General features: G+C 41.6%; 3 protein-coding genes across 6 annotated transcripts; all 3 read right to left on the bottom strand.

Moving 5' to 3' along the window:
• Positions 1–591: 591 nt before the first annotated feature.
• Positions 592–3,285, bottom strand: LOC102708511. The gene is made up of 10 exons (XM_015835184.1): positions 3,219–3,285; positions 2,760–2,861; positions 2,630–2,690; positions 2,440–2,546; positions 2,260–2,345; positions 1,990–2,157; positions 1,723–1,797; positions 1,565–1,630; positions 1,369–1,425; positions 592–1,024 (listed from the first exon to the last, which is right to left on the bottom strand). Exons 2-10 carry the CDS (start codon positions 2,812–2,814, stop codon positions 857–859), a joined length of 843 nt encoding a protein of 280 aa, XP_015690670.1. The 5' UTR covers positions 2,815–2,861; positions 3,219–3,285; the 3' UTR covers positions 592–856.
• Positions 3,286–4,453: 1,168 nt separating this feature from the next.
• LOC102718999 (zinc finger protein 652-A) lies at positions 4,454–7,597 on the bottom strand. 4 transcript variants are annotated; one of them, XM_040522090.1, is made up of 2 exons: positions 6,770–7,597; positions 4,454–4,829 (listed from the first exon to the last, which is right to left on the bottom strand). In XM_040522090.1, the coding sequence occupies exons 1-2, from the start codon at positions 7,513–7,515 to the stop codon at positions 4,826–4,828; spliced, it is 750 nt and encodes a 249-aa protein (XP_040378024.1). In that variant the 5' UTR covers positions 7,516–7,597; the 3' UTR covers positions 4,454–4,825. The 4 variants fall into 4 exon arrangements, with proteins under 4 accessions (XP_040378024.1, XP_006649864.3, XP_040378022.1 ...); XM_006649801.3 differs by having other exon boundaries at positions 4,454–4,836; XM_040522088.1 differs by having other exon boundaries at positions 4,764–4,847.
• A 1,347-nt stretch (positions 7,598–8,944) lies between these two features.
• LOC102719281 (zinc finger protein ZAT7-like) lies at positions 8,945–9,874 on the bottom strand. The gene has a single exon (XM_040522674.1). The coding sequence runs from the start codon at positions 9,819–9,821 to the stop codon at positions 9,243–9,245; it is 579 nt and encodes a 192-aa protein (XP_040378608.1). The 5' UTR covers positions 9,822–9,874; the 3' UTR covers positions 8,945–9,242.
• Between the last annotated feature and the right edge of the window lie 12,428 nt (positions 9,875–22,302).

Genomic DNA, 22,302 nt, shown 5'->3' on the forward strand with positions numbered 1-22,302 from the left:
ATATGTTAGCTGCAATACGGATAGCTAGTAGTTGGCTCCATGATTTATAAGACCATGGGGGAACCGTTACTGGTCCCTAAGAAAACCGCATGTTAATCACGGTAACTATGGTTGAACAATGCGAAATCATATCAAATATAACAAAAGTTTTTATTTTTCTAAATTATTTGAATTTAGGACGGTTACCCCGGTTTACCACTGCCACCCACCAACGACTATCCACCGTGACTGAGCAGTTCTGTAAACCTTATATGACTCTTCTATTAAACTTACTCGGGGCATTCAATTTATACTAATGGAACACTCAACATTGTCGTGCGCCCAACCAGTGACGAACATTGGCATTCAAGATCTATCAGCCATTCTCCAAGGCAAGGCCCAACCAAACCCCTCCCTCTCTCTGTCCCTCTCCGTCTCTTCTTTTATTGGTCCTATCTTTTCTTCAATCTTTTACTCCATTGGCACTAAAATGATTATATTTCTCAAAATACAAATATTTATAGCTCTATTCACAGTACTAATTACGCCGACGGTAGAATATACATGTAAAGAGCGATGTAGCTAAGCTCCTAGAATAAACTGGTGCTCGTATTCCCGCTAATTCAATCTCAGAACACAATACATTTCAGGTGTATAGCATTACAGTCGGGAGACTAGTTTTTTTATTGACTCGAGGGCAAGCCTAGCTCCGAACGTCGCTCCAGCAACTTTTTTAAGCGACGTGTAACGACACATTGTAACCTCGTGGACGTGATCAAAATATCGAATTAATTTAAGTATTCCGTAGCTCCGATTAGAGCAAAAGTTCAAGAAAGTCGCCGCTCGCCACGTCTCGTGTCCTCCTGGGCCCTGGCGGCTACCGGTTGCCGAACCAGATTCTCCTCTGATTCTCCTCCACGTCCGTGCGACGGTGGCCGTGCCCGGCGGCGCCCTCCGCCACGAGGCTCACGATGGCCGGCGACACCGCCGCCACGCACAGCCCTCTCCGGCGCAGCTCCGTCGTCGTTCCTTCTCCTCCGGCATCCTGCAGCCACAGAGGTGCAGTTGCAGTAAGCAAGGACATACGAGGCGGAACCGGATCCTCTGATTTAAAGTCAGGAATCCGTGTCGCTGACACGGTCTAATCTTAGTGTAACTCTAAGTCAGAGAAAACTCTTCCATATGAGACACCTTCAAGAATAGAAAATATTTAGACAGTTATATAATTGTCATTGTTTTAGACAATGATGTAGGTTAAATTTTTTAAAATATATAGCTTGAAATTAGTAAGACAGTAAGTCAAAAGGTGTACTTTAATAAAAATAAATATTTATTTATTATATATTTAATAAAAGATTACAGTTAAAAGAAAAATTTAGGGAGTAGTACCTGCTGCGACGGTGCAGAGGAAGATCTTGTTCCAGGAGGGTAGGGAGCTGTCAAAATCTGCGCAGGAAGTGAAAAGTGTGGTGAGATTCTGCACAGCTGCAGCCTTCTCTGTTTGCATGTGAAACACGCGAAACCGATGGATCCATCTGTTGCAAATGGACGACGGCGTCGCGGACGATGATTTTGTGGTCATCACCTGGATTTGGTGGTGGAGTTGCCGTATGCAGGCGGCGGCTTCTTGGAGCACCGACGCCGTATCCGTCTGCTCGGACGAGGACGATCAGGTTTCGGAAGTTAAAATCTCTCGGAATTAACGAACACTGAAAGGTTAACCAAGAAACGGTGTCGATTAACCTTGCCGTAAGGTGAAACTAATTGCTGCAGCGCTGTGATCTTGTCGCCCAGCTTTTGGCTCCTCTTACACGTTGCCTGTACGTACGTCGACAAAAGAAAAGGCATCATGAACGAAACCAAATCCAAGACAACGGTCACAGGCTCACAGCTACGCACTGAATATCGCAAGAACTGCAGTCGTTTTACATTGCAGCATGTGTTCAGGATATCAAATACTCAAGTTTCCGGATCCTGCAGCCGAAGAAAAAAAGAAGAAAGAATACATACCTTTGCAGGCTGATTTCTAGGCTTTGCATGGCAATTCAGCCCATGCCGTGGGCCTTGCGTTGTCGCCGCCGTAGGTGCTGTCGTCTTGAGCCTCTTGGAGCCCCTGAAACCGCCGCCGCCGCTGTCGCCGGTCGTCCGCTCCCCCGCCGCCGTCCATCTCACCAAATGCTGACATAAACAAGCATCCCGGCCGGCGACATAAGTTACGAAGCTCAACATCGTCGGCTTAGAGTTTATCACCAAGGTTTTCAGGTAGGCGAAGAGAATTACAGCGGCAGAAGTAGCATCAGTTGGCTGGGCATAGCTGAACTGCGCAAATGCAGGCCTGGCACCGGCACCATACATCGAGCTCTCTCCTGTAATTAGTACTTTATCAGAACGAATTAACTAGGAAGGTAAAACAATTTCACCGTCCATGCAAAGAAAAAAAAATCGAAACAGTGGAGTTACCTAAGTAGCTGTCTGAACTTCTCGTGGTAAAAAACGTTGGCGACTGTAGATTCTGAGGCGACGGCGAGAAGCTCAAGTGATTGAACAGTTCATAGTCCGCGGCTAGCCTAAACAAAGAGAGAATAATATTTCAGTGAGAAGAGATATTATTTGAAGCCCTCTGAGTATACAAAGACGAAGCCACCATTACATTTTGTCAAAACCTATAGTTCTGGCAGGTGAATTAGACGGCACTTCACATTTCACTGCAACTGAAAACACCTGTCAGATAAATTCAACAGAGAAGAAAACAAAATGGCATGGCAAGCAGGGAGTTTTACTGTAATCGTCGCTGAGCGGTAGAAGCAGAGAGGATGATGCAGAGCAGTTCCACATTATGTATGATTAAGCTCAGATCACCAGAAACCTGCAGGCTTCACCTCCTTTCATCATAGAGTAAAAATCGAAAAGTTCAGTTGCGGTTAAGATGAAAAAACAATCATAGTTCCGAGTACAAAGAAGAAGAAGAAAAGGACCAAGCTTTTGTTTATGAATTTGCTTTACTCTTCAAAGACAAAACTTCACAGGCTATCCAGTAAACTAACACATGTGCTCATCTTTTGCCTCCTCGAATATACCACAAGACAAAGATTCAGAGATCACAGAAATAAACAACAAGTATGAATCAGGTTTGACACGACCACGAACACCTAGGCTCGTACCCTCCACCGAATTCTCTTGCAATGCAGATGGCCAAAAAACAAACAGGAGAAAAAAAAAACGCCGGCGGAATTTCTTACATGGGAGCCGCACTCGATCGGGGAGAGCAATGGCGAGACGCGACGAGAGAAGAAGAGAAGGCATCCCAGAGCAGCAATGGCTAAATACTCCTCCTCATCCTCTGCTTCTGAATTAATGCGTCGTTTTGCTTGGCCTTCCCACCTCTCTCTCCTCTGCTGCACTGCCGTTTTTAATTGTAATTCAGGTTGCTGCTAATTATAACCTGAAAGCTTGCCAAATCAAACACATGAGATGTGCAGAGAAGCATCAAGCATGCCAAGAAAGCTCAAGAGGAGGAGCACACGGGAAAACGGGGCGGATCGACGGGAGAAGGCAGGGAGATTGGCCACGCATTAATAGGAGGGCCTGCCACTTCTAACTAGTTTTTTACAAGTTCAGCTCCGGCCTCTCATGGTCATGGCCGTTTCGCCTTGACTTCTTTTACATGCAGAAGATATGATTACTACTAGTTTACTGCAACCTCTAATGACAATCATCCCATCACTGAAACTAATTTTCTCGGTTTATTTTTTTTTTTATCAGAGAGATTGACTGTTGCAAGCCGCGTTACTGTCTGTTAGTATTCTTGCAGCAGTGGCAGCGAAAAAAAGGATATGTTTTTGGATTAGGCTCTTGTCTCTCCCTCTTCCTGCCGTGTCGACGAGTGTCAGGTAGGACGACGCTGGTCTGAAACTCTGAATCTCCAGTTGACCATTGCTCGAGCCCTCATGGGTTTTGTTTATCGTGTCAGGGAGACAGGGACTCAGGGTTAGTTCAAGCTCAGAGATATAATTAAGTAAACAAAGCCATTTGGGATAAATTGACCCATGAACCAAACACCGTTAGGGGGGCGCAGGGCCGGCCAATTGTTTAACCTTTTGCATCGCATCAACAGCCTGCACGATTTCTCAAAGATGTTTGCGTCACCATCTAAAAATGTGTACCACTCTCGACGCAACAAGAGAGTTGCAAGCTCAGTCTTAACAGCAAAGAAAAAAAAACTGATGCCAGGAGAGGGTGGAATGCTTGGAAGATGGAATCACCTTCAACGTAGATGAAAATGTTTGCAAGTGTTTACATATAGAGAGAAGCTTTTACGTTTAGCATAGGGAAACTGACGCGAATCATTAGCCAGAAATGTGTCAGCCATGAGTATCAATGTTCGGTATACTGCTCCAATTTGGGGGTTTTGTTTAGAAAAATCGATCAGTACGTACGGCCGCATATATTATTTGTCAAACACAGTTACTTCTGGTGTAGATTTATATTTCTCAATTCAGCATTTCCAGATCATCACGGCGTATACATATACGCAACTGCTGTTTCTGAAGTCTTAACAAACAACACATTCAATACAAAAGCAAAAATGATGCATGTGATTATGTGAATGCAATGGAAAAGCAGTTACTTCTGGGGAAAGAGTAGTTATTCCAATAAAAGAAAGCTCTACCTTTCTAATGTCAGATATAGATATCCATTAACTCATGTTTGTTTGATGCGATCACCATGATTTGATTTATTAGATGCTTTGCGGCCAGCTTTACGCAAAAGCTCGTCTTCACTCCTGCCGTCTTCGCAATCTAGAATAGTTCCTGCCGATAAGTTCCAGTCCCACTGTTCGCAGCTTTTATCTGAAATCTATGCAGCAACTGTTTCAAAGTCATGGCTCAATATTACGAAAAAGTAAAACAACTTTGACCCAGTTTGTGTTTATCACAAAGATCGATTCATCAGCAGACAAAACTAGTGCTGTTTCAGTCCAATTTGTTTTAGAACTGCCAATAATGTCTAAGGATGCAAGTGACTCAACAGTGCTAAATGACAGAAGACACATGCCCCACATTAACTATAGTGACTATTATATCAAACACTTCAAGATTCAAACCTACCGAAAAACTCTATTTAATGGAAGTCAGGTAACCAAAAAACAACAGCAAATGTACTCAATGCCATTCAAACCATTTTGCCTAGAAAGCTTACACTTGGCAGTTGGCACATAGCACCAGAAGAATCAAGGATCTATATGGCAGTAGCCGTTTAATATAATATAAGTTTCAAGCATTCACAAAATCTCCTACACCACAGGCTCATAAGAACATGCCACACCTCATAATGTTTTTGTGAAAAAGGATTTATACCACATTCCACCGGACACTTATAAAGCATACGCTAATGAAGAAGGGAAAGAAGTACAAAATACTCAGCTCCGTATGAGGTAGGCCTCTTAACTAGTTTTCATGTGCTACTCACCCGAATACAGTTGAAACGGTAACTGTTTAGCCAAATCAAGAGTATATGGTTCATTTCACACAAATCTAATGTTCCATAGATATATCTACTGTACTTCACTTCTTGATCGAATCAATTATTTGTTGTCTTGTTGATATACAGATGGTCAGGTGAAAGAAAAATAATAATGCGAGAGTCATTTCAGCGCTATATGGTTCAACTAAAATGGGAATTTCTCTATAAATCCTAACAAGCCAACTTGTTCTATATGAGGCCTATCTGCTGTACGCTACAGAACTTTCTGGATGGGCAGAGAAACAGAGTGCCTGTTGTGCGCTGTTGCAATGATCTCTGAACAACAGGTGTCTGATCCCATCTATAGCTTATGGAAAAGCGATGTTTTATGCAAACTTGTAGTTGGAATATGGAAAACATATGTGAACTTAACATCTGCATGTATGGTCTTGATTATTGAGCTTAAACATTTGAGAAGCCTATATGACCAATCAGCAATGGAAATTTTGAAGTTCATCTAAATCTCATTGGAAAACAAACAGAAGATCTTCCAGCTTATGAAATACATCTAAATTTCATTTACAGATGAAATGCAAAGCGGCAAACCAATCCATAGTTTCAGACTCACCTCTATAGTTTATACTCATGTCCTCCCTGTGGGAATCCCTCTGCAATTGAATACGATTAAAATGTCCAGTAATGAACTATTCAACGCTTTTGGCCAGTGTCCATAGACACATTGAAGTTTGCATTACCAAATTACCATTGATGATAGGAGAAGGAATCAGTTTCAAAGCACACAAAAATTGACCATAATACAACAGCAAGTCACCAAATTTGATGCCTGGTTTCTTTGCATTTATCGAAGCGAAGTCATGTTAAATGTGACGCTTACTCCCCCCCTTATAGGCTTAAATAGAAGCCAGGAGGTATGATTCCCCCAATCCACCACCTGAATTCAGGTCTAGGAGTCCAGTACATTCCAATTTGTATTGAAAGGGTGAACCAAATTCTTCATAATAGTCATAACTCATATGTGCACAATCCACTGATGGAGCAAGAAACATAGGTTCACATGAACAGAAAAATTGAAGCACATAAACGGCATATATGCAGTAAATGGAACAAACATTCCCATCTCAAAACCCAAAGGGTACACTGTGTGTTATAACAGAAGCAAAGTACAGAGCATTTCTGATCAGAACAAAACATACCGCTTCGGCGGCAACTACAGAAGAGAAGGAAATATCAAATCTTTATTTGCTTCTGTTTCTCGGATTGATGCTTAGCTTCCATCAATACACTGGTCGAGCTAAAAGAGTATTACCTGGCAGGCGCCGCAGGGGCATTGACAACGTTCCTGCGCACTACCCTGGGTTGTCCGCCTTTGCCGTTCTCCTTGGAGCCATTGGCGCCACCGCCATCTCCCACGATCAAATCACGGAGGCCTGAGCTGAGTTCCTTCTCCCTCTTCTCCTTCTCCCTCTTCTTGGCCCTGGCCGTGGCGGCAGCGAGCGGCTCGAAGTGGTTGCCGTAGATGTACTCCGCGGAGTAGCCGTCCTCGTCGTCGAAGATCATGACGTGGCCGTGCCACTCCCAGACGCGGTACTCCCCTCCGACCTCGTCGTGGAAGCCGACGCAGACGTGGTGGTCGCCGACGGCCACGGACTGGCCCGAGTTGGGCTTGAGAGCCTCCTCCGCCTCCCCGGCGAGCACGAGCCGCACGATCTCCTTCTCCAGCTTGGCCTCCTCCCTTGCCAGCGTCCGCCGCCGCCGCGCCTCCCCGGAGACCGCCTCCCCGTCGGAGCCCTCCCCGTCCTCGTCCTCGTCGTCATCGTCCGAGGCCCCGGCGGCGGCCGAGAGCGCGGCGAACTCGTTGAGGAGGAACTCGTCGAGGTCCTGGGTGAGGAAGGAGTTGGTATCGAGGAAAGGCGGGCGGAGCTGGACGCGGCTCATCAGGTTCTGGAGGAACAGCGCGTCCACCGGCGCCGGGGTCGCGCCTGCCGTCCCCGCGGCGGCGGAGGAGGAGGGGCTGGGAGGCTGCGGCGGCGGCGGCGGCGGCGGCGAGGCCATGGGCGAGTAGGGTTTTGGGGTTTTGGGGGGAGGGGCCGTGCGCCGCTTGAGCTGTTGGGTGGGCTCGGGCGGACGCGGAAGCGCAGGTGGATGACGCGGATGAGGGCGAGGGGAAGAGAAGACGAGATATTTTCCTCTTGGGGCTCAGGAATATGGGCCTTCTCTAAGTTGGGTTGAGCCCACGATTGCTTCCGCTTGTAACTCATGGGCTCGTTATGGTGAACTCAAAGACCGTATTGTATATTCCCTATATCAAAAAAAACTTTATTTAATTTCGAATGCATTTATTCCCCTTTACCAAACTTTAATAAAATAATTGATAAGGATAAAAGTCCTTTTTACGACGGAGGTAGTATACCACTACGGGGAAGTAAGCCTCTGCTAAAATGGTTCACGTATAACACTTTTGATTCAGGCTAATAAAGTGTTAATCTTAAAAATTATTTTATAATTTCCCATTTCTGTTAATATAGAACAACGCCCTTTATACACCATAAAATAAAGAAGGTATGTATTTATGCATATCATATAAATATCTACTCCATTTACTAATAAATATATCTGATCAATTAATTCATCTCGATTCATATCAAATACGTATATATTTTGGAACATAGCGAGTGATATGTGTAGCAGCCCCAGTAACGTCAATTATGCACATATTGCGCATGGTATGTTTTCACAGAACTTCAATGATAGTATTTTATATTAGACATTTTAATTATTAGAATGATTCACTAAAAAAAATGTTAGAATGTATTTTACTTGAGCGTGTGTTAAAAAGAGTATACATGTGAGTTTATGCACGTACGTGTTGTTGCACACTTATGCGTCTCTTACGTAATCAAGGTTTAAAAAAAAACAACAAGCACTGGCATGCCAATATGTCTGGTTTTTTTGCGCTCTTTTCGAAAACAAATTATGGAAATAAATAGGTTTAAAAAATATTTTTAAAATGAACAATTTGTTCGGCGCAACTCCTGGCGGCGTGAATGTCCTTCCTCTCCTTGCCACGGAATCAGCGCTGAGATAACTGAGGCCGCATTTACTCAGCAAGGTTTGTGTCGAGAAAATCTTAACACCTTAAGTATGACGTGGAGCAAAACAGTCTATTTTTAAATAAGTTTTAGAACCTATCATTTTTTATAATTACTTTCAAAAAGAGCAAAAAATAATATAAAATTTTGTCAATATATGTCAAGGTGGTCCTCTGGTAAAAGGCCATGTCGAGTTAGAAATGAAGCATCCTATGGTACTCAAATGTTCCTTTTTAATGGACACTAGAGATTATTCATATTATATATTGGAGTATTATGCTAAATATATCTATACTATTTATATTCAACAAACTATCATAACTTAATTTTTTTATTGATCAAAGATAAAATCAAACTGGTTAATGGTGTCAATTGAAAATGAACGGCGGTGGTAATAGCTTACATCTATATGAATATATGATGGACAATCCACAAAGTCCAGGAAAAAAATTTCCCGAAAGTAATGTGAGAGAATAAAAATACAGGAAGATACCGCGATAAGTCAAACAATACAATATATAGACCCTGGAAGCATTAACCATCCGAATACATTTCCAGGGGAAAAAAATATGTAAGACGGAATCTCTCTAACTAATGTTCCAGGGTTGACTTCTCGGGCAGCGTATAATGTAAATTGTAAAATTAATTAATTTCAAAACTTGTATGGAGAAGTAAATCTCCGTGTTAATATTAGCACGGGAAGTCAACCACCACGGGAAAGTCAACGGCGAGCCCCACCGGCCTGGCCCTGGTGCGATCCGGCTCCTCCTCGAACGCCGGCACGTTCAGGTCGAACACCAGCTCGGCGGCGGGCGCGGCCTTCTTCTTGCCGCCGTCGTCGTCGTCGTTCTGCCCGATGACGCCCACGCCGAGGCTGAGGCCAAGCCCGACGCCGTCCGCCATGACGGCGCGGTGGCGCCGCATGTGCCCGCCGAGCGCCTGGCCGACGGCGAACTCGAGCCCGCAGATGGAGCACCCGTGCACCTTGGGCCTGGCCGGCTCGGCGGCCGCGTCGCCGTCCGCCAGGCGGGGCTTCTTGTGGCTGGCCCGGTGGCCGCCGAGCGCTTGGAAGGACGGGAACTGCCTGCTGCAGGTCTTGCACTCGAACATCCGCTCCGGCGCCGACGACACGTCCGCCGTCGACGCTGCCGCGCCGCCACCGCCGCCGCCGGAGAAGAGCAGCAGGATGCGCGCCATGTCGCTGCTGTCGAACAGGCTGAACGCCGCCTCATCGGCCTGCTGCTGCCGCGACCTCTTGCCGTAAGCCATTGATCGATCGAGCAGAATAGCTACTGGCAAAAGGAGAGAGACGGAAGGACGAGCCGTTTCTTGGAAGCGTGTATATGGAAGACGACGAGCCGAGGCGGTGTATTTATAGGCCGCGAAGACTGCATGTTGATTGCCTTTTCAATTGTACAATAATACACGTTACACGACTATATGTCTTAGCTGACTTTGCATTTTTATTTTCCTAGCTTCCATTGGCTAGGAATGTGTAATAAGATTAATCAATCCTTTGTCTATACAGCATCTGTGTAATATTTTCTCATGAAGCTAACTATGTGCTTGTCATACTGATCAATAATATGTGTACTACTCTATCTGGCTCTCGAGTTATAAATATTTAATATTTAGAATATGATTTGGATATAATTTTTTTAAAAAAACCACAATCGTTGATTTACTTAGTTCTTTTAATAAGTAGATTTTTACCAGAGTACTATCGTACTAATGCCATAAAATAATTAGATCTTACAAAATTACTCCAGTATAAAAGGTGATGGTTGGAGCATTATAATTTTGACCGATTCTAGCATTAAACATCTATTCCATCAATTTTTTTATTTGATGTCGTTAACTTTGAGGTCTACGCTTGACCATTCGGCTTGGTAATAATTAATAATTATTTTGTTATCATTTAATTTATTACGAAAGACTATTTAAACATGACTTATAATTTTACATATTTAAAAAAAAGACTAATAATAAAATATATCTAAAAGTCAATGTCTTTAAATAGAAAAAGGAGAGAATAATGTTTACTGAAAGGAGCGCTGCATACACTTTTCAAACGGGTAACGTATGTATGATTGTAGTGAAAGAGAAAAATTAAACAATAGTAACAACAATATTCCATAGCCCGATATAATTAACTATTTATCTGTGTCTAGTAGATAACTTGCGTGTTGCACTGGAATTTCCTGGTAGCACGAAGATATGCTTTGAAATTCTAGCCGTGAAAGATGCAAATGTAAAAATCATTAAGCATAAACAAGTATCAACTGGATCATCTTCAACGAACGTACGGTAGCTCAATTGGGAGGGTGTTTTGATTCGATGGAGGTGAGCTGGGTTATACGTACGTATTATGCGGCTGCAAGCATTTTTTTTGGATGCAGAACTAAAAATCCAAGATGATGTTATATCATCAACACTTGCTTATACGTTAAAATACATTTACTCCATCTCATGAGATGGTTAATTAATTATAATCTTATCTTTTCGTTTCTGCTTATACTTGTAAACCAAAAACCAAATTTATAGCCTTGAATTTAAAGTTGAATTTAGGTTTTTTAGTTTATTATTTTGGTTTGACTTTTAGATCTCTAATGAACACATATATAAAAATTATTTTTATAAATTATTTTTTATTCATAAATATATCATTTGATATTTTTTCTTGGCAAATCACCCCTTGTTACTCGATAAATTTTCAATGGCAACTCGTTAGGTACACTAACTGTAGCTAGTGGAGCTAGATGCATCAGCTGTATACGTTTGCATACAAAGCAGATATATTCAGCAATATCATGTCAGTTACGATATATATGAGCTTGTGTTGCTGCATGGCCGCCGGAAGGCTCCGCAGCAGCGATGCGTGGAAGCCGTTTGGCTGCGAGCATTTTGCACCTGCAAATCGTCGTCGTTGCAGTGTCGATCTGACGAGGTAGGCAGCTAGCTGTTCGTCGCTGCTACCGCCTACTTGTGCGGGCGGCTGCACAGTGAAAAGCTGACGCATACACAGTTTGCTACAGACGACTGCGACGCTGTTTTTACCCCTTTTTTCCTTTTCCTCGGATTGATCATTGCTAACGACCGCGAGCTAGCCGGCCGGCCTTGGGATCGGATTGGAGCGAACTGTTGACAAATTTCGTATCAGCTACCCGTCTTATCGGCGAAATTCACGCCTTGTTTAGTTTTCATAAAGTTTATAAAAAACATCGTATCGAATATTTGAATATATAAATAAAGCATTAAATATAGATAAATTAAAAAAACTAATCGCGAGACGAATTTTTTAAGACTAATTAGTGTATGATTAGTCATAAGTGCTACAGTAACCAACATGTGCTAATGACGGATTAATTAGACTCAAAAGATTTGTCTCGCGGCGGAATCTGAAATTTATTTTATAATTAGACTACGTTTAATATTTTAAATGTGTATTTAAAACTTGATATGATGTTTTTTTAAAAAAAATTTGCAAACCAAACAACCCCTCATTTTCAAAAAGCAAAAGATCACTATCGCACACACATCCTTGTACACTATCCGGCTGATGCATCTCTATATGGAGAGGACAGGCCGCTATAATCAATTTCTCAAAAGTTTTGTAATATTTTTTAAGCCCCTAGTTAATACGAGGCGTAAACACGTGACGTCAGTCAGCTAGGTCTAAGATCCACTTTTCAGTCAAGTTGTCTTTATTTTTTAGTTAAAAAAATATTTTCTAGTGTTAATTTGTAGTTATCAGTGGCGTATAATTTGTTAAACAGAAATACTATGCAACGGACTCCCATCCGAGATGGAAGTCTTTTTGTGCCAACTTCAACACCTCTCCTGCACGTGCACGGCCCCGCTAATCTCATGCTCCTTAGCTGCCGGCGCTCTCCCCCGTACTCACTCGTGTCCTCCATGCTGTCTCACGTCGATGGTACTAGATAATATTAATCGGTATTGTAGGGTACTAGATGATATATTTTGTATCATCTTGTTTTTAATTTATTATTTATCCGTTCTATAGTCGACATGCTAATTAAAAGTTTTTAATGGTCACTGTCAAAACAAAAGTTCTTTTAATGGTTGTACGCTCTAGCTGTTGGTACTGTGCTACCTGCTCCTTTCGGAGGTCTGAAGAGTGAGGTATCTGAACTCTGAAATATACATATCTCCGGCCGACTTCTCCGATGACGACGGCGATAGACATATCTGTTAGTTGATGCTCGCTTTCGGCCAGACGTCTTGTGCGTGCTTTTTCAGTCGGGTTCGGGTCACTCGATGTCACGCAACTGTCATCGTTACGATCGTGAGCAGAAGACGGCTGCTATAGTAAAAACTCGACCGTTCGCTTGTGCATGCAACACCTGTTCCTGAAAGTTCTATAAATATATTTTAAGAAAACAAGAGAGGAGAAAAGGATAAAGAGCTACTAATTTATAGTCAGCTGCAATAGTCAGCTGCAGCATGGACTCTAAAACACATGTGTATATGACAGGTGAGACCGGATATTAATTATATAGTCTATGCTATTGTATGAGTTGACTATTAAATTGACTATAGATAAGTTAGAGCCAATGATTAGCTACACTATTGAATTTGCTCTAATTTTGATTGGCTGACATGCACGCACCCACATGCATAATACATACAAATCCGTGACCACGAGTGCCCCCCATAATAACATATGTTTAAAAATACGGGTATCAACAACAAATATCTGATTCCACTTAAATTCAATAGAAAATGCACTGGACATCCTAAAATATCTATCTAGCTGTCTATTGCTCTAGAGGCACCATCTTAATCTAATAAAAAAGACAGGTATTGTTGTTTGTCTTTTTGGAAAAAATAGTCAAACAACATATTTATAAATAAAAGATAAAATTTGAATAAATTTTTTGTATATGTGCTCTTAATGAGCTAAAAGTAAAGGATGAGAAACGAACCACAATAAAGCCCTAAAATCAACTCCAAATTAAGGTTAAAAATTAAAATTTTGGCTTAGAAGTATAAGCAAAATTTAAAAGATGATGGTGATAAACCTTAATAGTTAGAGAATGATGTGCTCGGGTTATAACAATACAGATGGATTCAGTTCAGTTATTGTTCCATTTAATCCAGTTCTCTTCTGTGACGAGAGCAACGTGGTTTTCATAATTGGTCGGAGTAGTCTGTTGGTGTATCATAATTAACTCGTCTTATGTACCATAACAGAAAGAGGCCACCTCCGATACATATTACTTGTAGTATAATTTAATAATTTAATTTAGACTATTGTTCTAATTTTATTGGACGGTTGTGATTAAATTTTACTACCAATAATTTTAGGTGTAGTAAAATTCTAAGAGGGTAATATCGTCTATTTTACTTAGAGATGTTAACGGAGAATTCACCGTCGGGGATCACCGCTACGTCCCTGTTCCGGTGGTGAAAAAATTTCCCCGTGAACCCCGACGGGAATTATATTGAACCCATCCCCGTCACCGCGGGGAAAAAATCACCATGGTTTCCCCTTCCCCATCAGCAGTGGGGAGGGGCAACGGGCGGCCGTCAGGCGGAGAGGGGCTAAGCGCCGGCGAGGCCGCGCGTCGGCGGGGAGCGAGGTCGATGGGAAGCGGGCGGGCGGAGAGGGATGGCGCGCCAGCGAGGCCGCGCGTCGGTGGGCGGCGAGGTCGACGTGCAGAGGGCGGGCGGAGAGGGGTGGCGTGCCGGCGAGGCCGCGGGTCGGCGTGGGGCGAGGTCGACGAGCAGCCGACGGGCGGAGAGGTGCGGTGCGCTGGCGTGGCCGGCATTGGTGGGGGGCGAGGTCGACGGACAGCCGACGAGTGGAGAGGGGCGGCGCGCCAGCGTGGCCGCCAGCGGGGGGCGAGGTCGACGAGCAGCGGACGGGCCGAGAGGGGCAGCACGCCGACGTGGTCGCGCGTCGGCGGGGGGCGAGGTCCATGGGCAGCGGACGAGAGGAGAGGGGCGGCGCGCCGGCGGGCGGAGAGGGGCGGCGCGCCGGCGGGCGGAGAGGGGCAGCGAGGCCCCGCGTTGGAGGGCGGCAAGGTTGGCGACGAGCCGGCGGCTGGCGGTGTATTGGATTGAATAATGACTGTGTTGACTAGGGTTAGGTTTATATACATGGACATTGGGCTTTGTTTTATTTGGGCCAAACCATGTATGAAATCTATCTTTGGTCCCTTAAGTGTACGGGTCACCGTGGGGAACAGGGACGGGGAGTGGTGCAACATCCCCGTCCCCGCCAGCCCCGATGGGGACGAGATTCGTACCATTTCATTCCCCATGGTTATTATATCTTAACCATCCCCGTCCCCTAATAGGTGAATTCACCGCGGAAAAACGGGGATCGGGTCCCCATTGCCACCTCTAGTTTTACTGTGATAGTAAGTGGGCTTTGCTGGACTTTTTTTTTATCCGTACATAATGTGATAAAAAAATAAATATAAATCTAATATTAATCAAAGTACAAAAATACCCTTTTAAATCGATGGACGAGATTAGTCTACTGGCAGTATTATACTACAAATAATATGCATCAAAGTGTTGCCCAACGAGAAAACAATAATCCATAAGAATATATAAATGATTGTTTGTGACGACGTCCATCAGACGCGGCTTAGCAGAGGCACAGAACAATAATACCACCACCACTACTACAGAGAGAACAAAAGAAAAAAAAAACTGCATAATGGATGCATCAAAACAAAACCTAGATCAACTTCTCCTCCAACTGAAGCAGCAAAGTCAGAGGATAATCAATCATCTGCTTCACGTAAGATTGCACACTTTCATTATTTTCCCAGTTGTTAATTAAAGCTAATAAAACAGTGCATCTCTTGGCGGTTGACATTGCCTCTAAGCAACTTATTAATAATACTACAAACTATAATTAAGATCGGTCAAATCGTACAGAACAACCTGTGGCCCTGTGCAGCTTGCATATATGATTCCAATGTACTTTCACTCACAATTATGCATCATGGACAAAAAACTTCGAAAGATACGTTAGCTATGGCTAAGCTAATAGCCTAATAGTAATGGATATACTCTTTAAGTCAGCACAAAGTCAGATTAGGTGCTTAATTTCCTAGCTAATCTGAAACCTCAATCAGCATCATCCAGCAGCAACATCCGGGGGAGCCATGAACTGGTAGATGCATTCAGACGACTTGAGCAGCAGGATCATATTGTAAACAATCTGCAGTGTGGCTTGCAGAGAGCGACAAGAGCAAGTACAGGCATGCGTGAGGCCGTGATGAGTACGCACGCAGTGACGCCCTTCATAGCTAATTCTTTATGCAATGCAAGGCCAAGTTGCAGCAGGCAGTTCAGCATTTTGGGATATATATATATATATATATATATATATATATATATATATATATATATATATATATATATATATATATATATATATATATATATATATATATATGTCAAGACAGCACCTTGATTTTGTTCTGGTGTTCTTCAGAGGATTCAGCACGGCAACTGAAAAATTTATGCTGACAGCTGACCAGGAAATTGGATTGGGTGTTTATGGATGATAACACAAGTAAAGGACCGGTTAATTTTCAGATAAGCCATGGCGGTTTTCATGACGGCGTCGCAAGAACTGATAAGATGTAGATTGGTCAGCTCTGAATTTTGATTTCCAGTTAGACTGAAGACATGCACTTATAAGCTTTGAAACTGAGGTGCATACGAGGATATATCAAAGAAACTAAATAACTTAATTTACATATGAGATCTTATGCAGTACTACTTACCTGACATGTGAGCTCAATGGCATGTGAGGCTCTGAGGATCTGGATTCCTTAATTTGATATGCAGGTGCAATTGTTCAGCATGAAACAGAGTTTAGGGGCCATTTGAATTTGTTGCTTGGCTTTAAAAAAAAGAATTTGTTGCTTGGAACTATTCTAATCTACAGCTTTGTGTCAGCAAATACACTGAATCCAGCTCCTGCCGGAGTGCTGGGCTTGTCATGCTGCGATCATACACACACGCCCCTACTAGCATTCTACTCTTCCATTATCTAAACTCTCTTATTAGTACTAGCATTCTGCTCTTCCATTATCTAAAAGAATTAATATATACTACACAACTCTCTTCTGCCATCCGAGACTTTGATCTGATTGGACGCTCCTTGTCAGTTTCAGTCATCAGGAAAGGTTTCTAGTCTAATCTATTGATCGCAAATGGGATTAAAGTATAACGTGCTGTGCTGAATAATCAGAATCACACACGTCTGCCTCTGATTTCCGCGGCCGAATTAAGCAACGGGGCAGCTCGTAGTAGATTCTGCAGGGCAACGACGGCGTCAGCGCTTCTAATTCTGGCACCTCGTCGTTCTTCTCCGGGGACACGCCATGAATACGTAGTTGCTTACTCCACTTAGAGAGAAATGCATACTTAAATATAGGGCCTTGTTACGGTAAGCATGGGTGGCAGTGCAGTAAAATTTAAATCTGACTATATGTTTTTATAAGTATATTAAATATTTTATTTGAAACTTCGGTAAGATATATTTACCTATTCATCTATTTTAATATAATATACTACACATAAATTTATCGTAATATTATATATTAGCTCTAAATTTACCCTTATGAAATTTATGCTACATGTAGTACCGACGACGTAGTATAAGAAAATCAGATCTGTTGGATCCAAAGTAAAAGTAATGAATGACACATAATCATTCAAAGGTACTTAAAAAATCCTAAATATAATATAGGTTAAGAGTTAGTTTCAAGTTGGAATTAGTTTGCCAATTGGCAGCACACCATGACTTCAGTGGCAAACGAAACTGCCTTTGATTACTTTGTGTTAATGGGTCCTGCTGTGCAAAGGAGGGATTAGAACGGCGCTAGATGGATGCAGAACTGTTTGGAAATTATAAAGTCAGAAGTAGTGTTAGCTCATCTAGCTGAAAACCGTTGAACTATACATACATAAATAATTTTCATAAGTTTTAAGCAATGCAGGGATGAAGAGGAGTGAGTGTACATTGCCGTAGATAAACTATCTGCCTGACAGAGTGATATATATATATGGTTAATTCCACAGATGACACTTTCAAAATCCCTGTTTGGATAAACACAAAATTATAGTGTTTTTTTTAATACGTTTCACTTAATTCTCTGCACGAATCAGGACAAATTTTGTTATAAGGCATCCTTTGAAATGTAGAAATTATGTGGGCATTGGACTCACGCCTGGTTGTTTTTATTTAGGATTAATGTACATAGATTTTTATAAATAATTTAAAATAAATAAATAGATTATTATAGTAATAAGATAAGCTCCTCCAAGGACATATCTTTTAAAATTATTAGGCAGCTAAAGATCCACTATCCTTGGTTATTTTAAAGTAACTACTCACCTTACCATTTATTACTTATTTCATTTTATAATAAACTATTTTAATAATCTAAAGTGCAATAAGGTTCTAACTAAAAATGGTGTTTTTTTCAAGATTATTGGGTGACTAAAGACTTATATATTACTACCCTTGAGTACTTCAAAGTAATTACCCACCCTGTCATTAATTAACTACTTTAGCTTATAATAATTTAGCTTACATCAATCTGGTTTAATAATCTAGACGACAATAATTACAGGTGGAAACAAAGAGAGCCATAAACTTATGTGGTAGTTACAGGTGGAAACAAAGAGAGCCATAAACTTATGTGGTAGTTGTAATATGTGAAACCACACATAAATATATTCCAAACACCGGTAACATTTTTACTGTGTATTTAAATTTTAAAAATGTGCAGTAGTTTTCGTGGTGTCTATATATTTTTGTGTTTTCCTGTCGGATTCAACTTCTGCATTTACTGTTTGATCTTGATTTTAAATATGATTTGAAAACTTTTGTTCGGGATAAACAAATATAATTGGCATGCTGTATTTTAAATTTGTATGGCATAATACGTGACACCATTTTATAATTCACCCCACTTACCTTTTAACAATGCTCTATTTGATAAAGGATACTGTTTATTTCCTTTTATAAGGTCTTAACTATAGCAAGGCAATAGATTGTGTGCACCGTCGGATCCTTGTCTAATTGACGGTTGAAAAAAAACTTGGAGCACCTTAAGAAAAAAAAACCCAAAAAACATAAACAATTTTAACATCTAGGTACAGGAGGTACCACTGTTTTCTATATAAAATTTGGTATCTCTTGATCAATTTGGTACCTTGATCTAAGATATCAAGAGATACCAAATTTTATATAGAAAATAATGGTATCTCATGTACTTCTTCAACGATTGGGAAAAATACATAAAAAAAAACATACATGGCTGATGGCTCCAATGACTGTTGTTTCTACCCCAGTAGTTTCACAGTCTGCTGTCCTGATCTGTTAACGAAGCAGCGCTCTTCAACGTGCCTAGCAATCTTGTCATTAGCAACTCTGCATTAGTATATATTTCAGTCCAGATCTATTGCACTTTGTAATCTATACAGGCAAATAAGTGTATCCAGATGAGGAGGAGCCAGCTGACCCTGAAGTTTTATATCCAGGTTAGTTTGTCAAAGCTAAATCCGAAGTGCTAAGCATACTCAGTTTGCAGAATATTCTTGCATTCTGACTTTTGAAGGGCAGAATTCTTTAACTATAGCTCAAAATGAGAGGATGCAACTGCATAAACCTATTTTCTTTCTCCAGGTTGGCCAATTAAGAACAGATTATGCTCGCTGACCTTCTAGAACGCTGGAACCAGCACCCAGCTGCTGTGAAGTCAAACAATATAAACCTTTTGTAAACAACTCCTGCTTGCTAAGTCGACTATATATTCTGTAAACACATCTTCAGCTGACTTGGGGCAGTGGCCTGGAAGCCCTGAAAGAAAACTGGCAACATCAGCCCCAGGGTGTAGCTTCCTTGTACCTGGAACTTTTACAGTGAGCGGTATTATATTCAGAGCCAGTACGTGCAAAATTCAGCATGATTTTTAAACGTTCTGCGCAAAGTCAACATGGATTTCAGCTGACTTTATGATTTACCAGAGTTGGATTTTTTTCCCCCCTCTCTTCTTCCAGTTTTTCACTGGGAGTTTCTTGCGTCTTGACCGCTTCACTGACAGCGACTGAAGTAAATATGCAGGTAGATGATGCTATCTCTCGCTAGTTTGTACAAGGAAAAGGAGACGAAGCGAGTGACTTTCTGGGCTTTGATTTTGTTTCCGAGATGTGCGGGGGTTTTTTTTTTCCCTTCTTTTACCGAGAAGTGAAAAGGATGTGTTGCTGCTGGCCTGGTGGCCGATGTCTCTCTCAGGCTTGTTTTTCCAGCCGTGACTGTGAGGCACAAGGCGTGGCTATGTTTTTCTTTGCGGACATCAGAAGGCTGAATCCTTTGAAGGGGACAATTTTGGCCAAAACATTTTAAACACCCACGTAAAACCATATTAAATATCAACCTATTATATTGTTATAAAAGAGGACGAAAAAGAGTTAGCACGTTAGTTCTAAGATGATATAAAAACAACTATGTTAATAAAACAAACAATTGATAAATTTACAATTGTCCAAAGATAAAGTTTGTGTAACATTCAATCGTGATAGGTTTAGATTATAAGGTGGAGATCGGTTACTCCAATAGAATTTTACACAAAATGCAATTTCATTTAGAAAACTGAAGAAATAAATGCATACTATATCAAAAACATTTTTTTTATAATTTCGGGCATCTGATTCGTTATTATAATTTCTTCAATTTTATGTTGTCAATGGACAGTACAGAATCAAGAAAGCTTGTGCGATCTCTCCACGAAAAATCATAGCGCATGAAGCACGGCAGAAGAGACGATAAATGCTCACCATCGTCATGATATGAATTACTGTGCATGGGTCAAAATATGAGTTAATTGATAGTCATTTCTATCGTTGTACATGTTATCCCCATTGTTTGTCAGATGATGCCAGGAAAGCCTTCAAAAGACAACAATGGGCTCCACCGTTTGTGCGTTTCCAATGTTGTACTGATTCACTGATCCTTCAATCATGGCAATACTAGCAAAAACATATTTCATACTTTACCCGTTTCAAATTTTTTAGAGGATCCTCCATTTTTCAACTGAGATTGATCCTTCAGTTCTAGGCATTTTGTTGACCCGCTGCTTGTGGTTTATAATCTCAACATCATCTAGATATTACCATTATACTTAGCTCTTTCAATGCACAGTGCCAGTGCAAATGAATGATCCAAATAATTTAATTTCACCCTCATTTCTTTCGAACAACTCTCACTAGTTCTCAGTTAATACATCCATGTTTGAGGCACCGAGCTTGTCTCTCATACAAGACCGGTCATCCTCGTGCCAGAGTCAGGGCTCATTTGGCCAGCCAAATAGCCAAATGGCTTGACGATCCGGCTAAATTTGTTCGGGGTTTTCTTTTTCCGTGTTTGCTAGATTTTGACATAGAGAACCATTTAGGCTGTGTTCGCAAATGGCACTGGCTGAGTCAATTCAATGCACGTAAAACGAGAAAAACCATTAGTATATGATTAATTAAGTATTAATTTTTGTAAACTTCAAAAATGGATTAATTTGATTTTTTTAAAACAACTTTCATATAATTTTTTTTAAAAAAATATTACTCTATATAGTAGTTCGGAAAGCGTGCGCACGAAAATCAATAAAAAAGTTTTGGCCGAGTATCAGTTGCGAACGCATCCTTAACCACTCTTTCGGGAACCAAAGGATAACGACTCGTAATTTGTAACACCTCCTAAAAAAAATTAACAAAATTGCTTCGGCCTCTTCTTTGAACACTTTCCTAACCTCTGTCTTTTATTTTTCACACGCATATTTTCTAAACTACTAAATAATATATTTTTATAAAACATTTATATAGAAAAAATGTTTAAAAAAATCAAAATAATATATCTTTTAAGATTTGTACTAATACTTCATAATAATGCACTAATCTACGCTCTGTTTTGTATGTTAGAGGGGAGGGTTCCTAACCGGGTCTGGGGCATACGCTCACGTGCACGCTAACCCAGGAAATAGTTCTGCATACCTAGAAAGATTATGTACATATACTTTTTATACTGTGTGTTTGTATGTACATAGTTTTGTTTTTATGCATAAAAAGTTTATTGTAAAAAGTGTATACATAGAAACAGATTTAATATATAAAGTATTGCGTATAAAAGATATATACATTACAAATTTCATTTCTATATATATATATATTATACACTAAATTTTTATATATAAAGTTCACATATAAAATTTTTGTATACATGAAGTTATGTTCATACGAGTCCGTGAACACGTGGACGTTTGCCCGTTAAAGATCCAACTTGGAAGGCCCATGCAAAGGCCCAAGCGGAGAATCCACAAAGGACACCGTAATAATTTGCTCCCCGGAAGGCGGGCGCCTTAATTAAGCTTTGAAGCGGGCCACCATGGCCCACCGTCCCCCAAAAGCCCCGCCCGCCTCCACTCACGCGACGCCACGTGGCCCAACCCCGGCGCCAGTAGAAGCATGGGGCCCACACACTCTCACTCCTCGTCGCCGGAATTCAAATTTCTCAGGCACGCGGAAAAGGCGGCCTTTCTCCTCTCGCTCTCTCTCTCGTCGTCGTCCTCCCCTCCCCCCCCCCCCCCCCAAATCCTTCCCCAAATCGCCGAGCCAAATCACTCACTCCCCCTCCGCGACCGCAAGGGCCACGCGATCTCCCTCCCCGTCGCGGATCCCGGCGCCGGTGGCGGGCGAAGGC

The sequence above is a fragment of the Oryza brachyantha genome, chromosome 3, assembly GCF_000231095.2.
Source record: "Oryza brachyantha chromosome 3, ObraRS2, whole genome shotgun sequence".
NCBI lineage: Eukaryota > Viridiplantae > Streptophyta > Magnoliopsida > Poales > Poaceae > Oryza > Oryza brachyantha.

Excerpts from the sequence above, each read along its gene's own strand:
- LOC102708511 (XM_015835184.1), bottom strand. The coding sequence starts at position 2,814 with ATGTGGAACTGCTCTGCATCATCCTCTCTGCTTCTACCGCTCAGCGAC. Across the intron at positions 1,798-1,989 it reads CTAGAAATCAGCCTGCAAAG|GCAACGTGTAAGAGGAGCCA; the intron begins GTATGTATTCTT and ends ACGTACGTACAG. Across the intron at positions 1,631-1,722 it reads TAGTTTCACCTTACGGCAAG|ACGGATACGGCGTCGGTGCT; the intron begins GTTAATCGACAC and ends TCGTCCGAGCAG.
- LOC102718999 (XM_006649801.3), bottom strand. The coding sequence starts at position 7,515 with ATGGCCTCGCCGCCGCCGCCGCCGCCGCCGCAGCCTCCCAGCCCCTCC. Across the intron at positions 4,837-6,769 it reads GCCCCTGCGGCGCCTGCCAG|ATTTCAGATAAAAGCTGCGA; the intron begins GTAATACTCTTT and ends GTTGCTGCATAG.
- LOC102719281 (XM_040522674.1), bottom strand. The coding sequence starts at position 9,821 with ATGGCTTACGGCAAGAGGTCGCGGCAGCAGCAGGCCGATGAGGCGGCG.